This window comes from Pseudonaja textilis, chromosome 1 (genome assembly GCF_049901715.1).
Source record: "Pseudonaja textilis isolate UNSWEBS1 chromosome 1, rPseTex1.2, whole genome shotgun sequence".
Classification (NCBI taxonomy): domain Eukaryota; kingdom Metazoa; phylum Chordata; class Lepidosauria; order Squamata; family Elapidae; genus Pseudonaja; species Pseudonaja textilis.
In genome coordinates, this window is record NC_141990.1 from 115,451,069 (window position 1) to 115,471,867 (window position 20,799).

Here is a 20,799-nt window from a genome sequence, read left to right on the forward strand (position 1 = left end):
TAATATTTTAATGTATGATATAATAGGTTGTGATTTTGGTCATACTTACTGAGTGAATCCCATTAATCATAATTAAAGTTATTTCTGAATACATACATATTGAATCTGAACTCACTGAAATTTTTTTGTTTCACAAATATTTTTTAAAATTTAGTTATGTGCTTTCCTGCTAATCCAGGTCTATTATAATAAGTAAGGTATACCTTGAGTTTAAAGCTGTATGATTATAAATAAATTTTAAAAGATGTATTACTCAGCATCTGGTGGGTCTCATAGTATTTGTTCTATATAGAGTCTAAGGAAAGAATATTTTTTTATCCTAACAAGGCCTCTACCAGATATTCCTCAATTCCAAAATGTATCAGATATACAGTATGAAGACGGTTGTTGTTACAAAGCTTGCAAAAATATAGTGAAAATAATTTTGATATTTTCATTCATACTAATATACTATATAAGCACAATTAGTCATTTTTCTCACTGTATGTTTGGAAAGGGATGTCTGACAGAATGATGGTATTTAATAATAGGAAAGTTTTTCAAAAATGTGTAAAAATATTATTTTGCATTTTTAGTCTAGTGTTATATAAAAATGGAAAATGTAATTTCCACTCCATTTCATTTCTGCCGCTCAGTTTCTATGAATAGGAGAGAGTTTTGGAAAGATTAGTCTTGCAAACTTTACTGGTTATGGAAAAATAAACTTGGAACAAGCAACAGCTGCGACAACAAAAAATTTCTTATAGTCTTTATGTCTTTATCATTAGTTAGTGTTGTATTTTTGCACTCCTTGGTTGCATTCGTTCTTAGTATATCTTGCATAGATTATCCCACCCTTATCCAGACCTATTCCAAAGCTGAGTGCAGACAGAAGTTGTTAAGTCACTGCTTCTTTATTATCTAGAATAAATTTCAATGGAGTGCATGGATGGAGCTGCCACTTCCATTAAAAAGGACACTTTTACATATAGATAAAGAAAACTTGTGTATTTATGCCTCTTTGCCTTCATGATTTTGGACAGTTTGGACAGTATACAGTTAACTATGATTTGGACTAAAAGGTTTATTTACTTCTAAAACCATGAAGAATTAACAGGGTTTTGTTGTTATGCTTCCCCTCAATATTTTTTTTCTGTAGGTTCATCTTGTTATAACATCCACAAGTGCTAAGATTTATGTTGACTGTGTTGAAATTATGGAAAAGCCTATTAAGGAAGCTGGAAATATCACAACCGATGGCTATGAAATCCTTGGTAAATTACAGAAAGGTGATAAGAAAACAGCACCAGTAAGTAGTATTTTTTTTCTAAATTAAATTTTAAAATCTTTATTAAAGATATCACAATATATCTTTATCATAACAATTGTCTCATTCAAGTCATGGGTGGTAAGCCTGTTAGGAAACGAGATTAAATTTCTTCTCACTCTCTTGTTCAGAATCTCCTCCTCACACACAACTTGCCAAGGTTCATACTTACAGGACTTCCTGATCGAAACCTGATATGACCTCTGATTAAAAAGATTTGTTCCCTTCTCTCCCATCCTTTCATGTAAAAGCTCTGTCCGGCAGCCATTGCAAATTGGCCAATGTTGATGTCCTTGAAATGGGTACTGGTACACCCCCTGCTTGAAGAGCAGGCTAACTAACCCAACTATTCTGGTTGTAACCATTCTCCAAACCTCTGTTTTTAGAGAAAGTTGTTAAAAGTGGGCAGCTGCCCCACCTAAGAGACCCTAGAAAATATGGATTATCTCAATTTTTGTCAGACAGAGTTAAGGTTGATTATATGGGATAGAACCACACTGGTCGCTTAGATAAGGGAGTGAGTCTCCTTTTGTAGGATTTTTCAGTGGTTTTTCAAACCATCACTCACGATCCTCAACCCATGTTGGGTGAGGTGGGAACAAATATAGAAGGGAGAATTCCTTGTCAGAGCTCTCGTATTACGGAATGTCTTGCCACCCAAAATAAGATCTGCATCCTGGCTCCTGATATTCAAGACAGCAATAGCACTTAGACTTAAACACCGCTTCACAGGGCTTTACAGCTCTTTCTAAGAGGTTTACAGAGTCAGCCTATTCGCCCCAATGTGGGTCCCCATTTTACTAACCTTGGAAGGATAGAAGGCTGAATGAACTTTGACCTGCTCAGAATTGAACTCCTGGACTGAGCAGCGAGTTAGCCCTGCAGTACTTCATTCTAACTCCTGTGCCACCCCAGCTCTTATCCTCTACTCACTCCTCAATCCCCAATATTCTTTTTAAAAACTAGTTTTTTAGCTAAGAGGAGTGAAGAGGGAGAAAACATACACCTGAGTTGGAGGTTAATCTATTATGATACTGATTATTATGATTGTTATTATTACTCTTATATAAATATTGTTATAATGCTGATATATTTGTTTTCCGTATCCTGTTTGCTGCTTAAAGCCAATTAAAGCAGGATACAAACATTTTAAATAAATGCATTGAGTTTCAGAGTTCCATATTATCCAAAAGCTGCAGCTCTAAAAATTTGATAGAAAACTTCTCAGTTGTCTGAGTTCAAATAGAGTATATAGATGATATGCAGACTGCTGGCTTCCATCAAAGTTCCCTCATGTTCTTCAAAGTATTCCCACAATATTTGGCTTAGAATAGAAACAGAACTTCTCTTTTAGTAGCATCAACCTCTGAGTCAGTTGCGTGACTCAGTCATAAGAGTCACAGAGTCTTTGGCTGGGAACAATATGTTTATTATTTTAAGTAACTTTCATTGCTAATGATAAACATATCAGTCAGTGGCCATACTTCTTGAGAATTCTGAATATTGTAGTCTTAATATATTTGGAAGGCATAAGGTTGGGTAGTGTTACATATAGCACCTCCACAGTAATGATTTTGCTACGTGTCTCTTGTTCTGTGCACAGCTATCCCTCCCACAAGATCAACAGAAAATGAGTGATAATATATAACAAACAGTAAAAAATACTTTGTGGATCTTAGCTACTTTGGAAATGATTTTTCCCTACTGCCTTAAAGTGGGATGAAATGCATGTTTATAGCATGGTCCTCCTGTGCTTGTCGTTGTCCCCACTCCCTATTTGTCATATTCTTTATCTCTCATTTCATGTATCACACAATCTGGCCCAAAGTGTATGTCATGAAATGAAATTTTAGTTACTTGCTGGGATTTAGGGTGTACTGTGCTGAATAATTGATTTTTGATACCCTGGCAAAAGAAAAGCTTTTGAAATTCTCCTTTTGATAATAGCTTCAGAATTCAAGTTTTCTTTTCAGCCATCCCATTAGCAGCCTCTCAAGAGAAATGGTTTTGGAGTCAGACAGATTGTATGCTTATGAGCAAGTTTGGAAAAGTGAATGGGCAAGAAAAATTTGTGTGTCTAGAAGGAAACAGGGGAAGGGCTGCTTATTATTTTCTATAAGTGGCAGAGCTCTTAAAGTTGAAGTTTGGGTTATGCATTAACGTCGGTCTTCCCAGATAAACCAGACTGGAAGCACAATTATGTAAGCTAAATCTACTTTATTGTAAAGCTACATTTACAGAATCTTGTAAATCTGAAACTACTGCTTCCTGCCTACTAGTTTTAACTGCTAGAACCATTAAGGCAGGCCCTTTCTAATTTTTTTAAAACTGTTAAATAATTGCAGGACTCTGGTCTCTCATGTCCGATCGTTTTTTAGGCAGCGTTTCCCCGAAGCTATTCATGCATTTGATTAGAATTAATCTGGTTTTATAGGAGCCATGTGAAATATCACAGAGACATGAAGTAAACTACTTTGTGACCATTTTCTTAGTTTCCTGCCTTAATGTCATTGATGTGGTAACAGGAATAATACTTTACTGGCACTGGAAAGAAAGACAATGTTTTATTTTGTTTAAGTGGCATGATTTTGTACTTGAAGATTAATTCAGATATAACTTTAAATGCACTTCCATTTCTGCTTTATAGTTTGATATACAGAGCTTTGACATTGTGTGCAATGCGGTTTGGACCAGCAGAGATAGATGCTGTGACATTCCTTCTAAGGTAAATATATAGGAAATGCTTAGACAGATACCTTGTATCAAGAGCCTGAACTCTTGATATGAGCCTCCAAGAGAACAGTGTGGGATAACAGCCTTAAAAACCTCTTTTGGGAATAATAAATTATCTTTTGAGATTTTGAATCATACTGAATGCAGGAATGTAACTTCACCAGAGCATATTCTAAATATTGCAGTCCAGACAGCCTATTGTAGAAAAAGCAGTTTAGCTGCCTTGTCACATTCCATTCTGTTTTCAGAATCTAGGACTGAATTCTTAATGTGTGTGTGTGTGTGTGTGGTATGTATGTTTGTGTAGTGTGTGTATGTGTGTGTGTATATATGTATATACACTGCTCAAAAAAATAAAGGGAACACAAAAATAAGATATCCTAGATCTGAATGAATGAAATATTCTTATTAAATACTTTGTTCATTACATAGTTGAATGTGCTGACAACAAAATCACACAAAAATTATCAATGGAAATCAAATTTAGCAACCCATGGAGATATGGATTTGGAGTTACATTCAAAATTAAAGTGGAAAAAAACACTACAGGCTGATCCAACTTGGATGTAATGTCCTTAAAACAAGTCAAAATGAGGCTCAGTAGTGTGTGTAGCCTCCACGTGCCTGTATGACCTCCCTACAATGCCTGGCCATGCTCCTGATGAAGTGGCGGATGGTCTCCTGAGGGATCTCCTCCCACACCTGGACAGTCCCCCAACTCCTGGACAGTCTGTGGTGCAATGTGGCATTGGTGGATGGAGCGAGACATGATGTCCCAGATGTGCTCAATTGGATTCAGGTCTGGGGAACGGGCGGGCCACTCCATAGCATCAATGCCTTCGTCTTGCAGGACACACTCCAGCCACATGAGGTCTAGCATTGTCTTGCATTAGGAGGAACTCAGGACCAACCGCACCAGCATATGGTCTCACAAGGGGTCTGACGATCTCATCTCGGTACCTAATGGCAGTCAGGCTACCTCTGGCAAGCATATGGAGGGCTAAAGAAATGCCACCCCACACCATTACTGACCTGGTCATGCTGGAGGATGTTGCAGGCAGCAGCACGGCGTCTCCAGACCCTGTCATGTCTGTCACATGTGCTCAGTGTGAACCTCCTTTCATCTGTGAAGAGCACAGGGTGCCAGTGGAGAATTTGCCAATCTTGGTGTTCTCTGGCAAATGCCAAACATCCTGCGCGGTGTTGGCACTGTAAGCACAACCCCCACCTGTGGACATCGGGCCCTCATACCACCTTCATGGAGTCTGTTTCTGACTGTCTGAGCAGGCACGTACACATTTGTGAACCACTGGAGGTCATTTTGCAGAGCTCTGGCAGTGCTTCTCCTGTCCCTCCTTGCACAAAGGCAGAGGTAGCGATCCTGATGATGGGTTGTTGCCCTCCTACGGCCTCCTCGTCTCCTGATGTACTGGCCTGTCTCCTGGTAGTGCCTCCATGCTCTGGACACTATGCTGACAGACACAGCAAACCTTCTTGCCACAGCTCGCATTGATGTGCCATCCTGGATGAGCTGCACAACCTGAGCCACTTGTGTGGGTTGTAGACTCCATCTCATGATACCACTAGAGTGAAAGCACTGCCAACATTCAAAAGTGACCAAACCATCAGCCAGAAAGCATAGGAACTGAGAAGAGGTCTGTGGTCACCACCTGCAGAACCACTCCTTTATTGGGGATGTCTTGCGTTTAACTGCCTATGCTTTCCACCTGTTGTCTATTCCATTTGCACAACAGCATGTGAAATTGATTGTCAATCAGTGTTGTTCCCTAAGTGGACAGTTTGATTTCACAGAAGTGTGATTGACTTGGAGTTACATTGTGTTGTTTAAGCGTTCCCTTTGTCTTTTTGAGCAGTGTATATGTGTGTGTGTGTGTGTGTGTGTTTTCTTAAGTTTTCGCGGGTATTTATATGTATGGTATTCAGCTTTGCTCGGGTATTTTCCCACGTCATTATAGTTGTGCTTTTAAAGTTGTAGCAACGTTTCGGCAGAATCTCATCTGCCATCATCAGGCTTCTGTATAGTGTATAGATAATGTAGACGAACACAATACAGAAGCCTGATGATGGCAGATGAGATTCTGCCGAAACGTTGCTACAACTTTAAAAGCACAACTATAATGACGGGGGAAAATACCTGAACAAAGCTGAATAATATATATATATATATATATATATATGCAGGTGTGTTTGGGTCTTTTCCTGTGTAAGATTGAGAATATCTTTGCGATGTTTTGATACTCTCAATCTCACACAGGGAAAGACCCGAACATGCCAAAACCTGCATACCTGTACCTGTGAAAATCTACGAAAACACACACACCTACATATGAATGTATTCTTAAGTTTTTGTGGGTATTTATATGTATAGTATTCAGCTTTGTTCAGGTATTTTCTCATATCATTATAATTGTGTTTTTAAAGTTGTCGAAATGTCGCTACAACTTTAAAAGCACAACTATAATGACGTGGGAAAATACCCGAACAAAGCTGTACTAGTTTTTTTTTAAAAAAAAAAAATCTTGTGGGCTTTGAGGTGGAATCTAGGGTAAAATTGTCATGATTTGCTTTAAATTTCAGAGGGATGAAGCAAAATGCCCATCATTGCCGAATGCTTGTACATGTGTACAAACCAGTGTGGGAGCTCCAGGACCTCCAGGACCTGCTGTAAGTAAAAATCAATACATGGTGATTGTGCGCCATTTGGATAAGTCTATGTTTAACTTCTGAAAGCTTCACTGAATCAATATCAGTATCCGTTGAAGACCAGAACAAATAACTTGACTTATGACTGGACCCAAAGTTTGGATAGACCCAAAACAGGGGATTTATAACTTTGATCCAAAGTTCTTTGCAATCCCATGACTGCACTTAAGGCACTCGGCAATACGGCCATGTTTATTGCCATGGTCCTGTGTCTACTTTTTACAATGGTTTTTATCAAAAACCAGCACTCACCTGGGTTTTGGCAAATCTGTGCCATAGTGAACAATGGTCCATTTAATAGCCATGGCAGTTTACAACTGACACATTCATTTTACAATTACCAAAAAAAGATTGTAAAATTATGACTTAGAATCATAATGGGCAGGCTCCATTACAGTCATAACTTGAGGACTGTCTGTATCATCTTTTGTAGTAGCAAGTAGTTAACTTCAGATAGAATAGAATAGAATAGAATAGAATAGAATAGAATAGAATAGAATAGAATAGAATAGAATAGAATAGAATAGAATAGAATAGAATTCTTTATTGGCCAAGCGTGGTTGGATATACAAGGAATTTGTCTTGGTGCAAATACAGTTCTAGTTTTGGCACGGTAACACCAGTCAGCAGCCATGATTTGTGTGCTCATTTCCCAGAATCTCTCTTACTGATATAGTTACATGTCTTGGGCTGTATAACAACAGTGAACTTCTGTAACACAAATGTGGAAAACCTATTACCATCCACCACATACCATTATCTCAAGTTTGGGAATGAATCATTCAGGTAGTGATGGAAGCCAGTGAAATGAGCAAGGAGACTTATAAGGGAAATATTTCTTAACTTTTAACTCCACAAAACATTTCATAACTTCTAATTGTGAAAAGATTGTATGTTCTGTATATAAAATTTAAACATAATGGTCTTTATCTCTTTGTCTCCCATGTGTTTCTTTTTCTGGATTTTAGGGAGCCAGAGGTTCCACTGGTGCAAGGGGCGAAAGAGGCTTAAGTGGACCTCCTGTGAGTATTTATGTGTTCATTTTGTATAACTGCCATCTCAAACCAGCAACTCTTGGCAACGTACAACCATAAAAACTATTAAAACAGTTAAAACACAATGCAAAAAAGAAATACATATAGCAGCCAAAATATATTATGACCCATTGGTGTCAACATAACCAGGAAATGGGGCTCTTCACAGACTCAGGACTCCTGGGCCTGAACACTTAGTCAGATCTTCAAGACCTTCCAAAAGGCTAGCAGAGTCCATCCTAAAATCTGAGGGAGGAGGGATGTTCAGAGAGTAGGAGCTACAACAGAGAAGGCACTTGGCCTGGATCCCACCAGCTAACATTCATGAGCTGACAGGACCTGGAGAATGTCCATCTGAATTGGACAGGTAGAAACTACTAGAAGACAATATCTCAGATAACCATGGTTCCAAGCTATGAAGCTGATATTGAATTGCACCCCACACTAGCAACCAGTGCAGCTCCCAAAGCAGTGGCGTTACATATATGCAGGATAGCCAGCGCCATTTACAACCTATGCAGCTGCATTCCAGCTGAAACTTCTGAATGCTACTCCAGGACAATTCCATGTAGAGCATGTTGCATTAGTCTAAATAGGAGGTCATGAGGGTATGAGTCCCAGTGAACAGAGCCTTCCAATCCAGGAATAGGTGCAATTGGCACACAGTCTGAAAGTATGCAAAGGCCATGGCTATGCAAAGGCCCCTATCAGCTATATAACATTTCTATATGTGTTTCTGTAAGGAATTGGAGACATTTATAACATCTGAGAAGTATAATTAGTTATAACATCTATTGAAAGCACACTTACTTTTTTTTTACCAGGAATAATTTTATTATTAGTGGCATTTGCATTGGAGAATTTATATACATATGAATTAATTAAAAAGTAAGGATGCCAGTTTTCCAGTTCTTGTTTTTCTTTTTGTTTGGCACTAGTTCATGTATGCAACCCCCAGCAATCCAAGGGAAGGGAAATTCCCTACAAAAAAAATGCAAGAAATTTCATTTATCTACAATAATTGAATTGGGTTCCTAACACTTCCAAATAATGCCTTTCCCATAAACATCTATTTAGCTTTTATGCTGATATATTTAAAATTGCTTATATTTCCTTTATCCATAAGGAAATCTTGGAAAGTACATAGCTTTGTATATACCCTTTACAGAATGAAAGATATATCACCATAGCTGGGGAAGATGGGAAATGCAACCCAACATTTCTGAAAGCGATCATGTTAGAGAAAGCAATTGTTTTGTCACTTGTTATCACCAAAGACTTGACTCCATCTTCGTGTAGCTTTTTTTGAAAAATTGACTTTTTTTCCTTTTGCTATTTTTAGGGGCCACCAGGTGCTCGTGGAGATTCAGGCCCTCCAGGCCCTCAAGGGCCACCAGGCCCACAAGGAATAAATGGTCTTTCCATCACAGGAGATCCTGTAAGTATGAATGCTGTTTGGCAAGCATAAGAGACAAAGTGTAATATAATAAAGGCTTTCTTTTAATAGTTTGACGTACTTTTTCCCAGTATATTCAGTTGTATGCTAAGTAAGTCAAGGTATATTAATGCACCAGATTTCTAAACACTGTAGGGTTTATCGATTCTGCATAAACATAGAGACATGTTGTGGTGCTTATTTGAATTTGCATTTGATCTGCTTCTTTGCTTAGAATATACTCATCTTTTCAGGGAAATACAAGGTTAGGTATTTCTTTAATGTTTTATTGGGTGGAAATGTTGTCTAATAAACTATCATGTCTAATTTTCATAGTGTGAATGAAAGAAAAGCCACACACTACAGGCACTCGTTTGCTCTAATGGGTTTTGAGGCTAAAAGGTAGCATGTCTGTTAATAAGATCCACAGTTTTTAGGAGATTTTTAAGGAAATAAACAAAGACTGCTCTTTTTTAATTCTAGGGACGTCAAGGGCCAAAGGGTAACCCTGGAGAACCTGGACTTCCAGGGCGATCAGTAAGTTCCTTTGCTATTTATTTTCCATTCTTCCAAAAGACACACTGGTTATAGGGCTGATTCTGGGGCACTTGAAACTACTTCTGGTTTGGGAAATGTCCACTTCTAGAAAAGGCTGATCTGCTTCTGGAACAGCATGGTCCTGAAGGAGAGTAAAAGAGTCTAGATTTCCAGACCATGTTCCATTCTCAAAATGGCTGAATTTCTCTCATCCATAATCATTAGTAGGTCTTCTTACTAAGAATAACAATTGCTTCTGAGTCCTTGACTTAAAACCATTCATTTCGCAACCATTCAAAATTAGAGTGGCACCAAAGAAGTCATTTACAACCAGTCCTCACATTTATAACTGTCATATCATCCCCATGGCCATAGTGCTTGGCAACTGGCATGTATTTATGACTGTTGCAATGTCATGTTATCACCATTAGCAACCTTTCCAACTGCCTCTGACAAGTGAAGTCAATGTGGAAAACTGGATTCGCTTACAGCTACCTGATTCTCTTAATTGGAGTGATTTGCTTAACAAACATGGGAAAAAAAGAATCACAAAATTGGCACAACTCACTTAACCACCACTTTGCTTAGCAGCGGAAATTTTTATCCCAATTGTGATTGTAAGTCAAGGACTACCTGTAGCTATTATTTAAGAGTGAGCTCTGAATAAGATTTGTAACAGATTGATAATAAGACATATTTACCTTTAAAATAATTAACAATACAAATAACTATAAACAACCAGAGTATAGACAAAATATAGTTTTGTACAGCATGCTGAAATCATAAATCAAAGTCTACTTTATTATTATTATTAGATAACAGATATAAGCATAAGCATGGTTGTAAATACATGGAATGGATACGAATAAAAAAGAAACAATAGGACAGGGACGGTAGGCACGCACGTTGGTGCACTTATGCATGCCCCCTACAGACCTCTTAGGAAAGGGGTGAGGTCAATAGTAGACAGTCTAAGGTTAAAGTTTTGGGGGTTTGGGGAAGAAACCAGAGTCAGGTAGAGTATTCCAGACATTGACCACTCTGTTGCTGAAGTCATATTTCCTGCAATCAAGTTTGGTGCAGTTTACCTTGAGTTTGTATATATTGTGTGCTCTTGTGTTGTTATGGTTGAAGCTGAAGTATTCATTGACAGGTAGGACATTGCAGTAGATAATTTTGTGTACTTGTTTGGATCCATTTCTTTTGCATAGGATCAAAATCAGTATCACTACATCCAAAGAGACTAGAACAGTACAATGAACTGTATATTAAAATAAAATGGCAAAATATGTTAAAATTACACTGCATTGCTTGAAAAACCTATCTAATTAATGTTTTCTTTCTCACCTAGGGATCACCAGGCCTAAGTGGTCCTCCTGGTCCAATGGGACCCCCAGGTGACAGAGTGAGTAGTTCTGGTTTATCCTGGAGAGTGGAAACTTTACAACATTAGAACATTCATAATTCTACGTGTCTTCATTTTGTCAGTTTCCTTGAACTTTGAAAGGGTGAAACAAATGGGTTTTAAATATATAATCTTTTAAGTTACTTTTTCTTTAGATCAGATTTTTTTGGTTTGATTGGGATCAATGGGCATCGATGATCCAACACATACAGAGGGCACCAAGTTTGAAGAAAGTTAATAACTGATGGAATGATGAAGAAATGATAGGCTTTGTACAGCTGTGATGCAAATCAGGGAAGGATTACATTAAGCAGCCAAACATACAGAAGCAAAGGCTTTGGATAAGAGGAAAATAAGCAATAAGCCTAACAAATTTTTTTGTTCTTCATCTACAGTGAAGAAATAGATTATTTATGACAGCATTAGAATGTTGTAACTAGTATTCTGCATAAATACTAAATTTTCTAAGACCCTTGGTATGTAGTACATAGTTATTTTAGCTATAGTTACTGATCCCTTATAACATGGGATGTTTAGACATTGTGGTTTTGAATGTTTTTGATACTTTTTACGGGGTGGTTGGACCAAATTTTTTTCTGCATAATATATTGTCCCCAAAAGCAAACAAACAAAACACCCCCAATTCATAATGTTCGTTGTTCTCCAAACAGGGTTTTACAGGAAAAGATGGCCCATCAGGACCAAGAGGTCCCCCAGGACCAGCGGTTAGTGTTGGCTTCATTGTTGGAACGATAATGTAATAATTGAACTATGATGGATGGTGCTGGTGGGAGATGTGTCTGTTTTGTGTCAGACAGTACTGTCATTTTTGTATTTGGTGCACTGAGAAGAAGAGGCGGAGGCAATATAAAGTTTAACTGGCTTTATTGTTAACTTGTAACTTAGCTGCGGCTAGCCGCGGCTTGCGGCACCAGCTGAGAGAGAGAGAGACAGCTGATTCCGTTTAATAGCTCCTTTTATACGGAGCTGTCAAACGGTCCAGCCAATCAGGGCTTCTCCGGCTCCCGCTTAAACAGCGGACCGGAATGAGGACTTGCTGGTCACAACACTCCTTCCCCCTGGAACTGTGCAAGCGTAATCGTCCAAATGGGCGGGGCGACGCCTCACTCGCTCTGAACGCCTTAGTTCCATCGTCAGCAGCGATGTGAAAGGACCTGTTGCCAGACTGGCGCCCTCCCCTCGGGGTGGTGCATTCTTCAGACATTCTTGGCTGGCCATGGAAGAGCCTCTGGTGTCGTTGGGACCTCTCCAAACGCCGGCAAGTGGCCTGTGGTAGTCAATGTCGCAGCTTCCTCAGGTAAGTCCTCCACGAGAGATCGCTGGTTGGGAGTTGGTCGGATAGGGGCCTCGGTATTGCCCCATTCAGAGTCCATGGCCTCAGCTTCCCTCTGGGCTGGACCTGTTGAGGCCAGGCTCCTTAGCTGGTCCACATGTCGGCACCACAATCGTCCATCCATCAACCGTACGCTGTATGATTTGAGGCCTGTTTTCAGTTTGACCCACCCAGGGAACCATAAGGGATTCCCTGCATAATTTCGGGAGTAGACCAGGTCCCAGGCCTAAATTCCCTTGCCTTGCTGGATGAGTCGAGGGACGCACTGGGAGCATAATTAGGGTGCAGCCTGTCTAGGGTTGTGCGAAGTCTCCTTCCCATTAATAGTTCGGCAGGGGAGAGGTTGGTGGCTGAGCTTGGAGTGATGTGTTGGGTAAGTAGGTACCGGGCCACCCTGGTAGACCAGTTCCCTTCCATCATTTTCCCCAGGGGGTCTTTTGCTGATCTTACAGCTCTTTCTGCAAGGCCATTGGAGGCTGGATGAAATGGGGAAACTAGGGCATGTCTGATTCCTCTTTGGGCTAGGAATAGTTCAAAAGGGCTTGAGGTGAATTGGGGCCTGTTATCTGAAACCAGAGTGTCAGGGTACCCATGGGAAGCAAAACTTTTTTCTAAAGCTCTGCTTACAGCATCTGAAGTGGTTGATTGGAGGAGAACCAGCTCGACCCACTTGGAAAACGAATCTACCACTATTAAGAAGTTTTTCCCTTGCATGGGACCTGCCAGGTCCATGTGTACTCTAGACCATAGTATTTTGGTATCTTCCCACTCCCCAGAAGTGGCAGCTGGTGGGGCAGGCCTGGACATCTGGCAGATGGAGCAATTTTGAACTTTATTAGTAACTGCCTCATCCAGATCCGGCCACTTCACGTAGCTCCTGGCCAGAGCCTTCATTCTGTTGATGCCTGGGTGACCCTCATGAAGAACTTCAATAATGTGAGGACTTAGCAGTTTGGGAATAATCACTCGGGGCCCCCACAGTAAACTCCTTTTAGCACGCTCAGTTCTGTCTGGCGCGCCTTGAAGGGGCGGAAGTCCACTGTGGTGGTTTCCCTGGGCCACCCACTTCGCACCCAGTACATGACTTTAGATAGTTGTACATCTCTGGAGGTGGTGTAGGTGATGTCATCAGCTGTAAGAGGCAATTGCAGATCTTCCAGCAGGAACACTGAGGCTGAAGGGGCAGGATCAGCAACCAAAATGGGTAAAGGGGGCTTAGCTTAGGGCATCAGCATGAGCTACATCTTTGCCAGGCCCGTAAGTCAAACTTATAGCTGTAAGCGGCTAGGAAGATTGTCCATCGGGTCATTCTTGGGGATAGGATTTGTACGCTGGGCTTGTCCCCTGCCAGGATGCCTAACAAAGGTTGATGGTCCATGATGAGCTCAAACTGGTGTCCATAGAGGTATTCATGGAACCTTTTGACTGAGGCCACCACAGCCAATGCCTCTTTGTCTATTTGGCTGTAGTTATGCTCAGACATGGAGAGTGTCCTGGAGAAATAAGCAATAGGGGCTTCCTGGCCATTTGGAAATTTATGACCTAGGACTGCCCCAATTCCATAAGGGGAAGCATAGCAAACTAGGATAAGGGGAAGAGCATCGCTAAACTGAATGAATACCTTGGTTGAAGTGAGCAGGGATTTTACTGCAGAGAAGGAGGCCTGTTACTTGGATCCCCAATGCCATTGCGTCTTAGAGTCTAATAGCCTGTGCAATGGTTCTGCTACAGTGGCCTTGTGGGGCATAAAAGAACTGTAGAAGTTAAGTAGTCCTAAAAAGGCTTGTAACTCAGTCTTGTTCTGAGGGACCGGGGCCTCCTGAATGGCCCATACTTTGGATTCTACAGGGTGAATTCCCTTGTGGTCAATATGATATCCTAGGAAATCTATCTGTGAAACTGTGAAGATGCATTTTTTCCTGTTTAATTTTAGTCCAGCATTTTAAAAACACTGGAGAACTTTTTGTAACCTTTCCAAATGTTCTTGTGGGTTGTCAGCAGCAATGAGGATCTCATAGAAGTACAGGATGACACCCTTGATATTGTATAGTGAACATTCCATAATGGATTGGAATGTGCCAGGGGCAACGCTGACACTGAATTGCAAACGCTTACATTTGAAAGCGCCCCTATGCGTAATGATTGTTTGGGCCTCTGCTGTCTCATTGTCCACTGGAAATTGCTGGTATGCTTGAGTCATGTTCAGCTTGGTAAAAATGGAGCTTTTCCCCAGGGAATGGAGCAGGTGCTATATGATAGGGACAGGATAAGACCCTTGTTTATCGTGGACTTGTAGTCAGAACAAATTCTTATGGAGCCATCTCTTTTACAATGGGAATTTCCCATCTAGCAAAGTCAGTTGGCTCCAAGACTCCTTGTGAAATCAATTTGTCAAGCTGGGCATCCACTTTAGCACGTAATGCCAATGGCACTCTGTGAGGTTTGAGGCATATAGGAGCAACATTAGAGTCCAAGTTAAGGGAAACTGGAGTGCCATTGTAGCAGCCCAATTTGTCATTGAAAACTTCTGAATAGTCAGCAAGAAGTTGATGCAAGTTGTGGGGGGTGACTGCATTTACTCCAGTCACTTGGAGGCCCAGTGAATGGAACCAGTTCAATCCCAGTAAGCTAGGTAAGCTCCCAGTTACGATAACTAGTGGAAGGTGACCCTGAAAATTGTTGTATTGAATATGGAACTTGCCTGTTCCAAAGACTGGAATGGATTGTTCTTGGTAGTCTCTCAGGGTCAGATTGCAGGGGCTCAGCTGATTCTTGTGGAAGTCTGGTAGCAGATTCTGTAGCTTCTTCCATGAGATGAGGGATAGAGATGATCCAGTGTCCACCTCCATCTGGTAGGGGCTGCCTTCTAGGAGAAGATCAACATTAATTTTATTAATGTCAAAAGGAATAAGTCAGTGACTTAGCTCTTGGGAATGCTTTGTTGATGGCATAGCATTCCTCTTTGGATTTGAGGTTTTTTGGTTGATTGAGATGTTGAGATGGCAGTATTGTGTTTCTTGGTGCCTGACAAATTCTAGCTATGTGGCCTTTCTTCTGGCACTTTAAGCAGACAGCATTTCTAAAATGGCAAGTGGATCTCAGATGGCTTCCTCCACAGCTGAGACAAATCAGCTGTGGTGTAAGTTGTTTCCTGTCAGCGGGAAAACTTTTTCTCTGAATCAGCTGAGGTGTTCAGAGACAATTGATTGCTTCTTCCTCTTTGAAGTCATCATCTTCGCAGTAGGTGTCTTTGTAGTGGACAGCAGTGCTGGGTTTTCCCCCAGGAAGACTGCTTGGCTTTTATATTTTGGCTGCAGATAAATTGGATAGTTCAGCGACTTGAGCCTCTTTGATTGCTTGCTTCAAGTTGAGGTCACCTTTAGCCAGCAGCTGTCATTGTAGTCGAAGGTCTCTCACCCCGCAGATGAGCTGGTCCAGCAGCATATCGTCTAGATGATCTTGGAAACCGCATTGAAAGGCATGGACTCACCCTCTGCTTGGCTTCTCCTGAATGCATGGCAGCGGGCGATACGCGATGGCTTCGGGGCATAGTGGTTTCCGAGCACCTCCTGTAGTTCTTCCAGGTAACAGCCTTGACCATCTGAGGAGCCAGTGCGGTGGCAGTGTTGAAAATGGTGGCCCTGCAGAAACTCAGGAAATAGGCTTTTTTCCTGTTAGGAGGATTGTCAGATAGTTTGCAGCATCCATGACACATTTGAACCTGTTGATATACAATGTCCAAGTCTTAGTGGTCGGCCGAAAAGGTGGAAAATTTGGCGGTGCTGTCATATCTTCGCTCGAAAGTGACTGCTCTAGTGACAGCTCTTAGTGACAGCACTTTTTGTAGTGACTTCAGCCGTGTGGTGCTCTCTCTCTTTGCCTCAGGAATTGCCTCAGTTCATCAGCATCCCACTTTCGTCGCCAGTTTTGTATTTGGCACACTGAGAAGAGGCAGAGGCAATATAAAGCTTAAGTGGCTTTATTGTTAACTTGTAACTTAGCCGGGGCTTGCATCAGCAGGTGAGAAAGAGAGACAGCTGATTCCATTTGACAGCTCTTTTTATATGAAGCTGTCAAACGGTCCAGCCAATCAGGGCTTCTCTGGCTCCCGCTTAAACAGCGGACCGGGGTGAGGACTTGCTGGTCACAACATTCATCATTTGCAGGAACACATGGTATCAAAGCAAATTAAATTACAGCTGGCATATTAATTCAGTGCTCTGAGTGTAGATGCTTAATATAGCAAAAATGGCTCCAGTCATTGGTTAGGACAGTGTTTCTCAATCATAGCAGCATGGACTTTGACTCCAAGCATGCTGGCTAGGGAATTCTGGGAATTGAAGTCAACACACCTTAAAACTTGAGAAACACACTGAGTTAGAAGTATGTGAAGATTTGCAGTATGAAGGTATATTAAAGAAAAGCCTTAAGAAAAGGAGACTACAGGACAACAAAGTGAGCACTGCGTGCAGTGATATCAACTGCTGAATTGATGGAAATTGAGTTATTGGAGCTCTGAAGATGTGTCCTCTATATTGCAATATTAGTTGTAGGTCCAATTTAGTTGTTCCAATTCTGTTGGTTGCATAATACGTCTGCATCTTGCTACAGCATTATTTAATGAAATGTATAATCTCATTTTCCCTTTGTGCTGTGTCACCTTCCTATAAATATCAATTTTTTAAAAGATTGGCAAAATGGTTAATGGTTTTAAGCTGATAGTTTTTGGTGTTGTTTTTTTTTACCAAAACCTGGTTGCTCTTTTTTAGTTCACATTTTTATTGCTAGAAAAAGACCAAGATTGTATCTTTAATAATATAAGGGAATCCTCATTCCAATGGACTACTTGGGAAAAGGGCACGTCAGTTTCTCCTCCGTTAAATATGAAAGTATGGTTTTGAGGCAATTGACATGATTTGCATGATGACATCACCATGCAAACAATATAAATTGTAGATATAAGAAAATTAAGTAAAATTAACGGACTTCCCACAATGTCCCAAATTACAATCCATCCCCTTTTTTCCCATCATCACATCACATGGACCAATCACGATCTGTCCCAGTGTAAGTTTCTTTTTTCATACTGTGCCACACTTAATAACCTTGAACTAAGAAAAGAATTTTATTTCATCTACTTAGAACTACTCAATTGAAATCACCCTTCTCCCACTGTCTCAGGCCTAGGTGGCAGCATGGAATATGGCTTCCAAAGCTGACATATACATTGAACAAACACATAAATAAAATTCCTCAAGACTTACTTTCCTTTTCTATCTATTTTTTCAATCTACTTGTTCACAGGGTGCCCCAGGAGTGCCTGGAGTTGCTGGTCCATCTGGAAAACCAGGCGATCGTGGTCCACCGGTAAGAGAATCTGTCACTGGCATTTATTGTATCTTTTGTGAAGAGCCCTTTTACTTTACCAGTAGGAAATGGTACATCATACAATGGCTATCATTGATGGCAAGTCACTTTTTATCATTCATGCTTTTTGCAGCATGAAAGTCAGGTTTGGAAATTGTGGTTATAGGGTTTTTTTTTTTCACTTTTAAAAAACGTAATCCAATTGAACATGCCAAGGTTTATATTTCTCCACTACATAAACATCCCAGAGGTAAATTACTTAGTGGGATTACTATTTGCTATTTTTAAAATTCTGTCAAGTGTGATATACTGCCCATGGTGGTTTTTTTAATGTAGCATTTTGAGAACATTTAAAGCTCAAAAATACTTGAGTGAAGGTTCCCAATCTTCTGATGATAGCGTCAAATTTGAAACTGTCTTAGGGATTAAGTAGGATCAGAAGTTGGCCTTAATAGCAATCGATGGAGCTCCTTTGACAGATGTGTCCAAGAATGTGATGGGCAAACATTTGGCATCAGATGTCTGTGAGATTCTCAGCCATCCAGGTGATCATTGTCCAGGGATGGGATCCGACTGTTATAACTACTGGTTCTGTCTAATAGCATTGCGCGAGTTGCACGAGTGCCATTTGCAACCTGCTGAGCTGCCTGGACAGCTGAGCAGCCCTGCGTGCAAGTGCGCAGCAGTTGGAAAAGCCCTTTTTTCCTGCTTTTTCAACCGCAGCTATGTCGCACAAAGCAGCTGCAGTTGAAAAAGCAGGAAATAAAGATCAGGTAAGAGCCCGGGCGGGCGGGTGGGCCACAACAGCAGCAGACGTAGAACCGGTTCTATGTTTGCTGCTCTTTGGAGCAACCGGTTCTACAGAAGTGGACAGAACCGGTAGAAACCCATCCCTGTCGTTGTCCCAAAGGTACTTTTTCAAAAGCCAAGATGTTTCATTTCTTATCTAAAAAGATTCCTCAGTTCTGAAATGACGTGAAACAACTTTAAGGAAAAACAAAGAAAGTCCAGTTGCCTTTTGAAAAAGCATCTTTGGGATATTTGGCATCAGAGTATTCTGCAGTTGCATCTGCTGGCCCAGGAATCATGGAAATGCAACAACATCAGTCTTTGTATCTTTTTTGCTATCAGTATTCTTGAAGAACCATAGACCGTTCTGATGAAGAATTTGAGTCCTAGGACTGACTGATTCTGCGAAACACATACCATAATCTGGGGGTTGGTTTTGTATTATTTTGCCTCCTGGTTGAAAGGCCTTGCAACTCATGGCTGTAAGAATTACTAGTGCTGTATCTCTAGAGTAAATGAGTCAGACTAGCATAGATTTGAGTTGGTCTGAATTGTAATCTGCTTCTGTCTCTTAAGAGCAGCCTGATCTGAAGACATAAGGAAGCTACTCTTCTCATGGAAGGGAAGCATGATCACTTCTGTAATTATTGTAAATTTCAAAGTGGTATAAAGAAGCTAAGGAGCAGAGGCCAATTAAATGTTGGCAGTATTATAACTTGGGTGTAATCCTACAGATCATTTAAATTAAGAGTGTGTAACTTGAGACCCCAAACTTATTTTTCTGATCCTTAAAATCACCTCTGGCTATGCTTGCGGAAAAAAATAGCAGGGCAGCTGTCTGCTTTTATGAAATGGGAAACATAGAACACATAGTGTAAAATAGATTGAACATAACTTTAAAAAAAGACAAAACTCCCCAACCCCAACTAAAAAAATAAAAGCAGAAAGTCAAAGTAAAACTTCCTTTACCAGGAATTTTTTACTTAGCTTGCATTCAATCCTAGCCTTACACTGAATCTTATTTTTTGTTCTATTTTTATATAAGGTGAATCTATAACATGATTTGAGAGCCTATAATAATTGCCTCATTCCCTATATGCTTGACATCACCCTTTCTCATGTTTATAGATCTGTTCCCAGCAGGAACTCTGGAGCATAGAGTTTGTGCAGATGTTTGGTTAGACTTATGAGGCAGATAGGATTTCAGCACCGACATTTGTGCTATCAAAAAATGCCAGAAGGGCAGCCTAGGACCATATGTGTGTGTAGTCAGCCAAATGTAGCCTGCAGAGATCTAAGGTTCATGTAGTCTTTTCTGTAGTTGTATGGCCCAGTTCCAAAGTAGCACTTTATTCAATCATGCACCATTTCCTTTGATAATTTCAGACTTTCAATGTATCTTTGTAGAATCAGTAAAACAAAGAACTAAAGTATATAGTATACGGTAGTTTAGTCCAAGGATAAGATGAGGATCTCATGGTCATATGTAGTAAATTCTAACCTAAGCATATTGTAAAACTATTTAGATCATTCTAGACACTCATGTTCTGAATATATCTTAATTAGATTAGACACTAGCATAGTAGCATAGTAATTCAGGGCATTTTGGGAACATTATCTGATCTTCCAAGCAAATAATCCAAAATGGTGCAGATTTGCAGGGATTAATGTTTGCTGTACCACCAACTCTGTTAAAACAGCAAAATGCTAATAGGTACCAAAAAAAAGGCAAAGCTAACTTGTGTTTAACTTGTCTTTAGTATGAAAATATGAAGGTGCAATGAAGTTTGAATTTCATAGAAACATGAATTAAGGAATTCCTATTTATGTTTAATGAATTTAAACATCCATTTGACCTGTATCCTAGGGTCAGGGTTAGAGTTGAAAACAATGAGGCAATTGGTAGACGTCACCTTGAGTTAGTAAAAAAAATAAGTCTTGCCAGACAATGTCCAAAGCTTCAGCACTAAGCTCTTTACTCTTCAGCACTTTTATTAATGACCGACGAGGCAATAATTATCAAATTAACAGCTAATACAAACTTCTATGGGCTACCTAATAAATTAAAGAAAAAATGAAGTTGAAAAAAATCTGTATAAATGATAGAAAAGGTGA

General features: G+C 40.2%; 1 protein-coding gene across 6 annotated transcripts in view; it reads left to right on the forward strand.

Moving 5' to 3' along the window:
- COL12A1 (collagen type XII alpha 1 chain) overlaps positions 1 to 20,799 on the forward strand; it is a 136,307-nt gene that overhangs the window by 103,858 nt on the left and 11,650 nt on the right. For all 6 annotated transcript variants that reach the window (XM_087915230.1, XM_087915248.1, XM_087915232.1 and 3 more), the window contains 9 exons: positions 1,139 to 1,288; positions 3,954 to 4,031; positions 6,638 to 6,724; positions 7,732 to 7,785; positions 9,140 to 9,235; positions 9,716 to 9,769; positions 11,121 to 11,174; positions 11,846 to 11,899; positions 17,833 to 17,895. In XM_087915230.1, the coding sequence (XP_087771356.1) occupies positions 1,139 to 1,288; positions 3,954 to 4,031; positions 6,638 to 6,724; positions 7,732 to 7,785; positions 9,140 to 9,235; positions 9,716 to 9,769; positions 11,121 to 11,174; positions 11,846 to 11,899; positions 17,833 to 17,895 (690 nt within the window). The remainder of the gene's footprint in view (positions 1 to 1,138; positions 1,289 to 3,953; positions 4,032 to 6,637; positions 6,725 to 7,731; positions 7,786 to 9,139; positions 9,236 to 9,715; positions 9,770 to 11,120; positions 11,175 to 11,845; positions 11,900 to 17,832; positions 17,896 to 20,799) is intronic.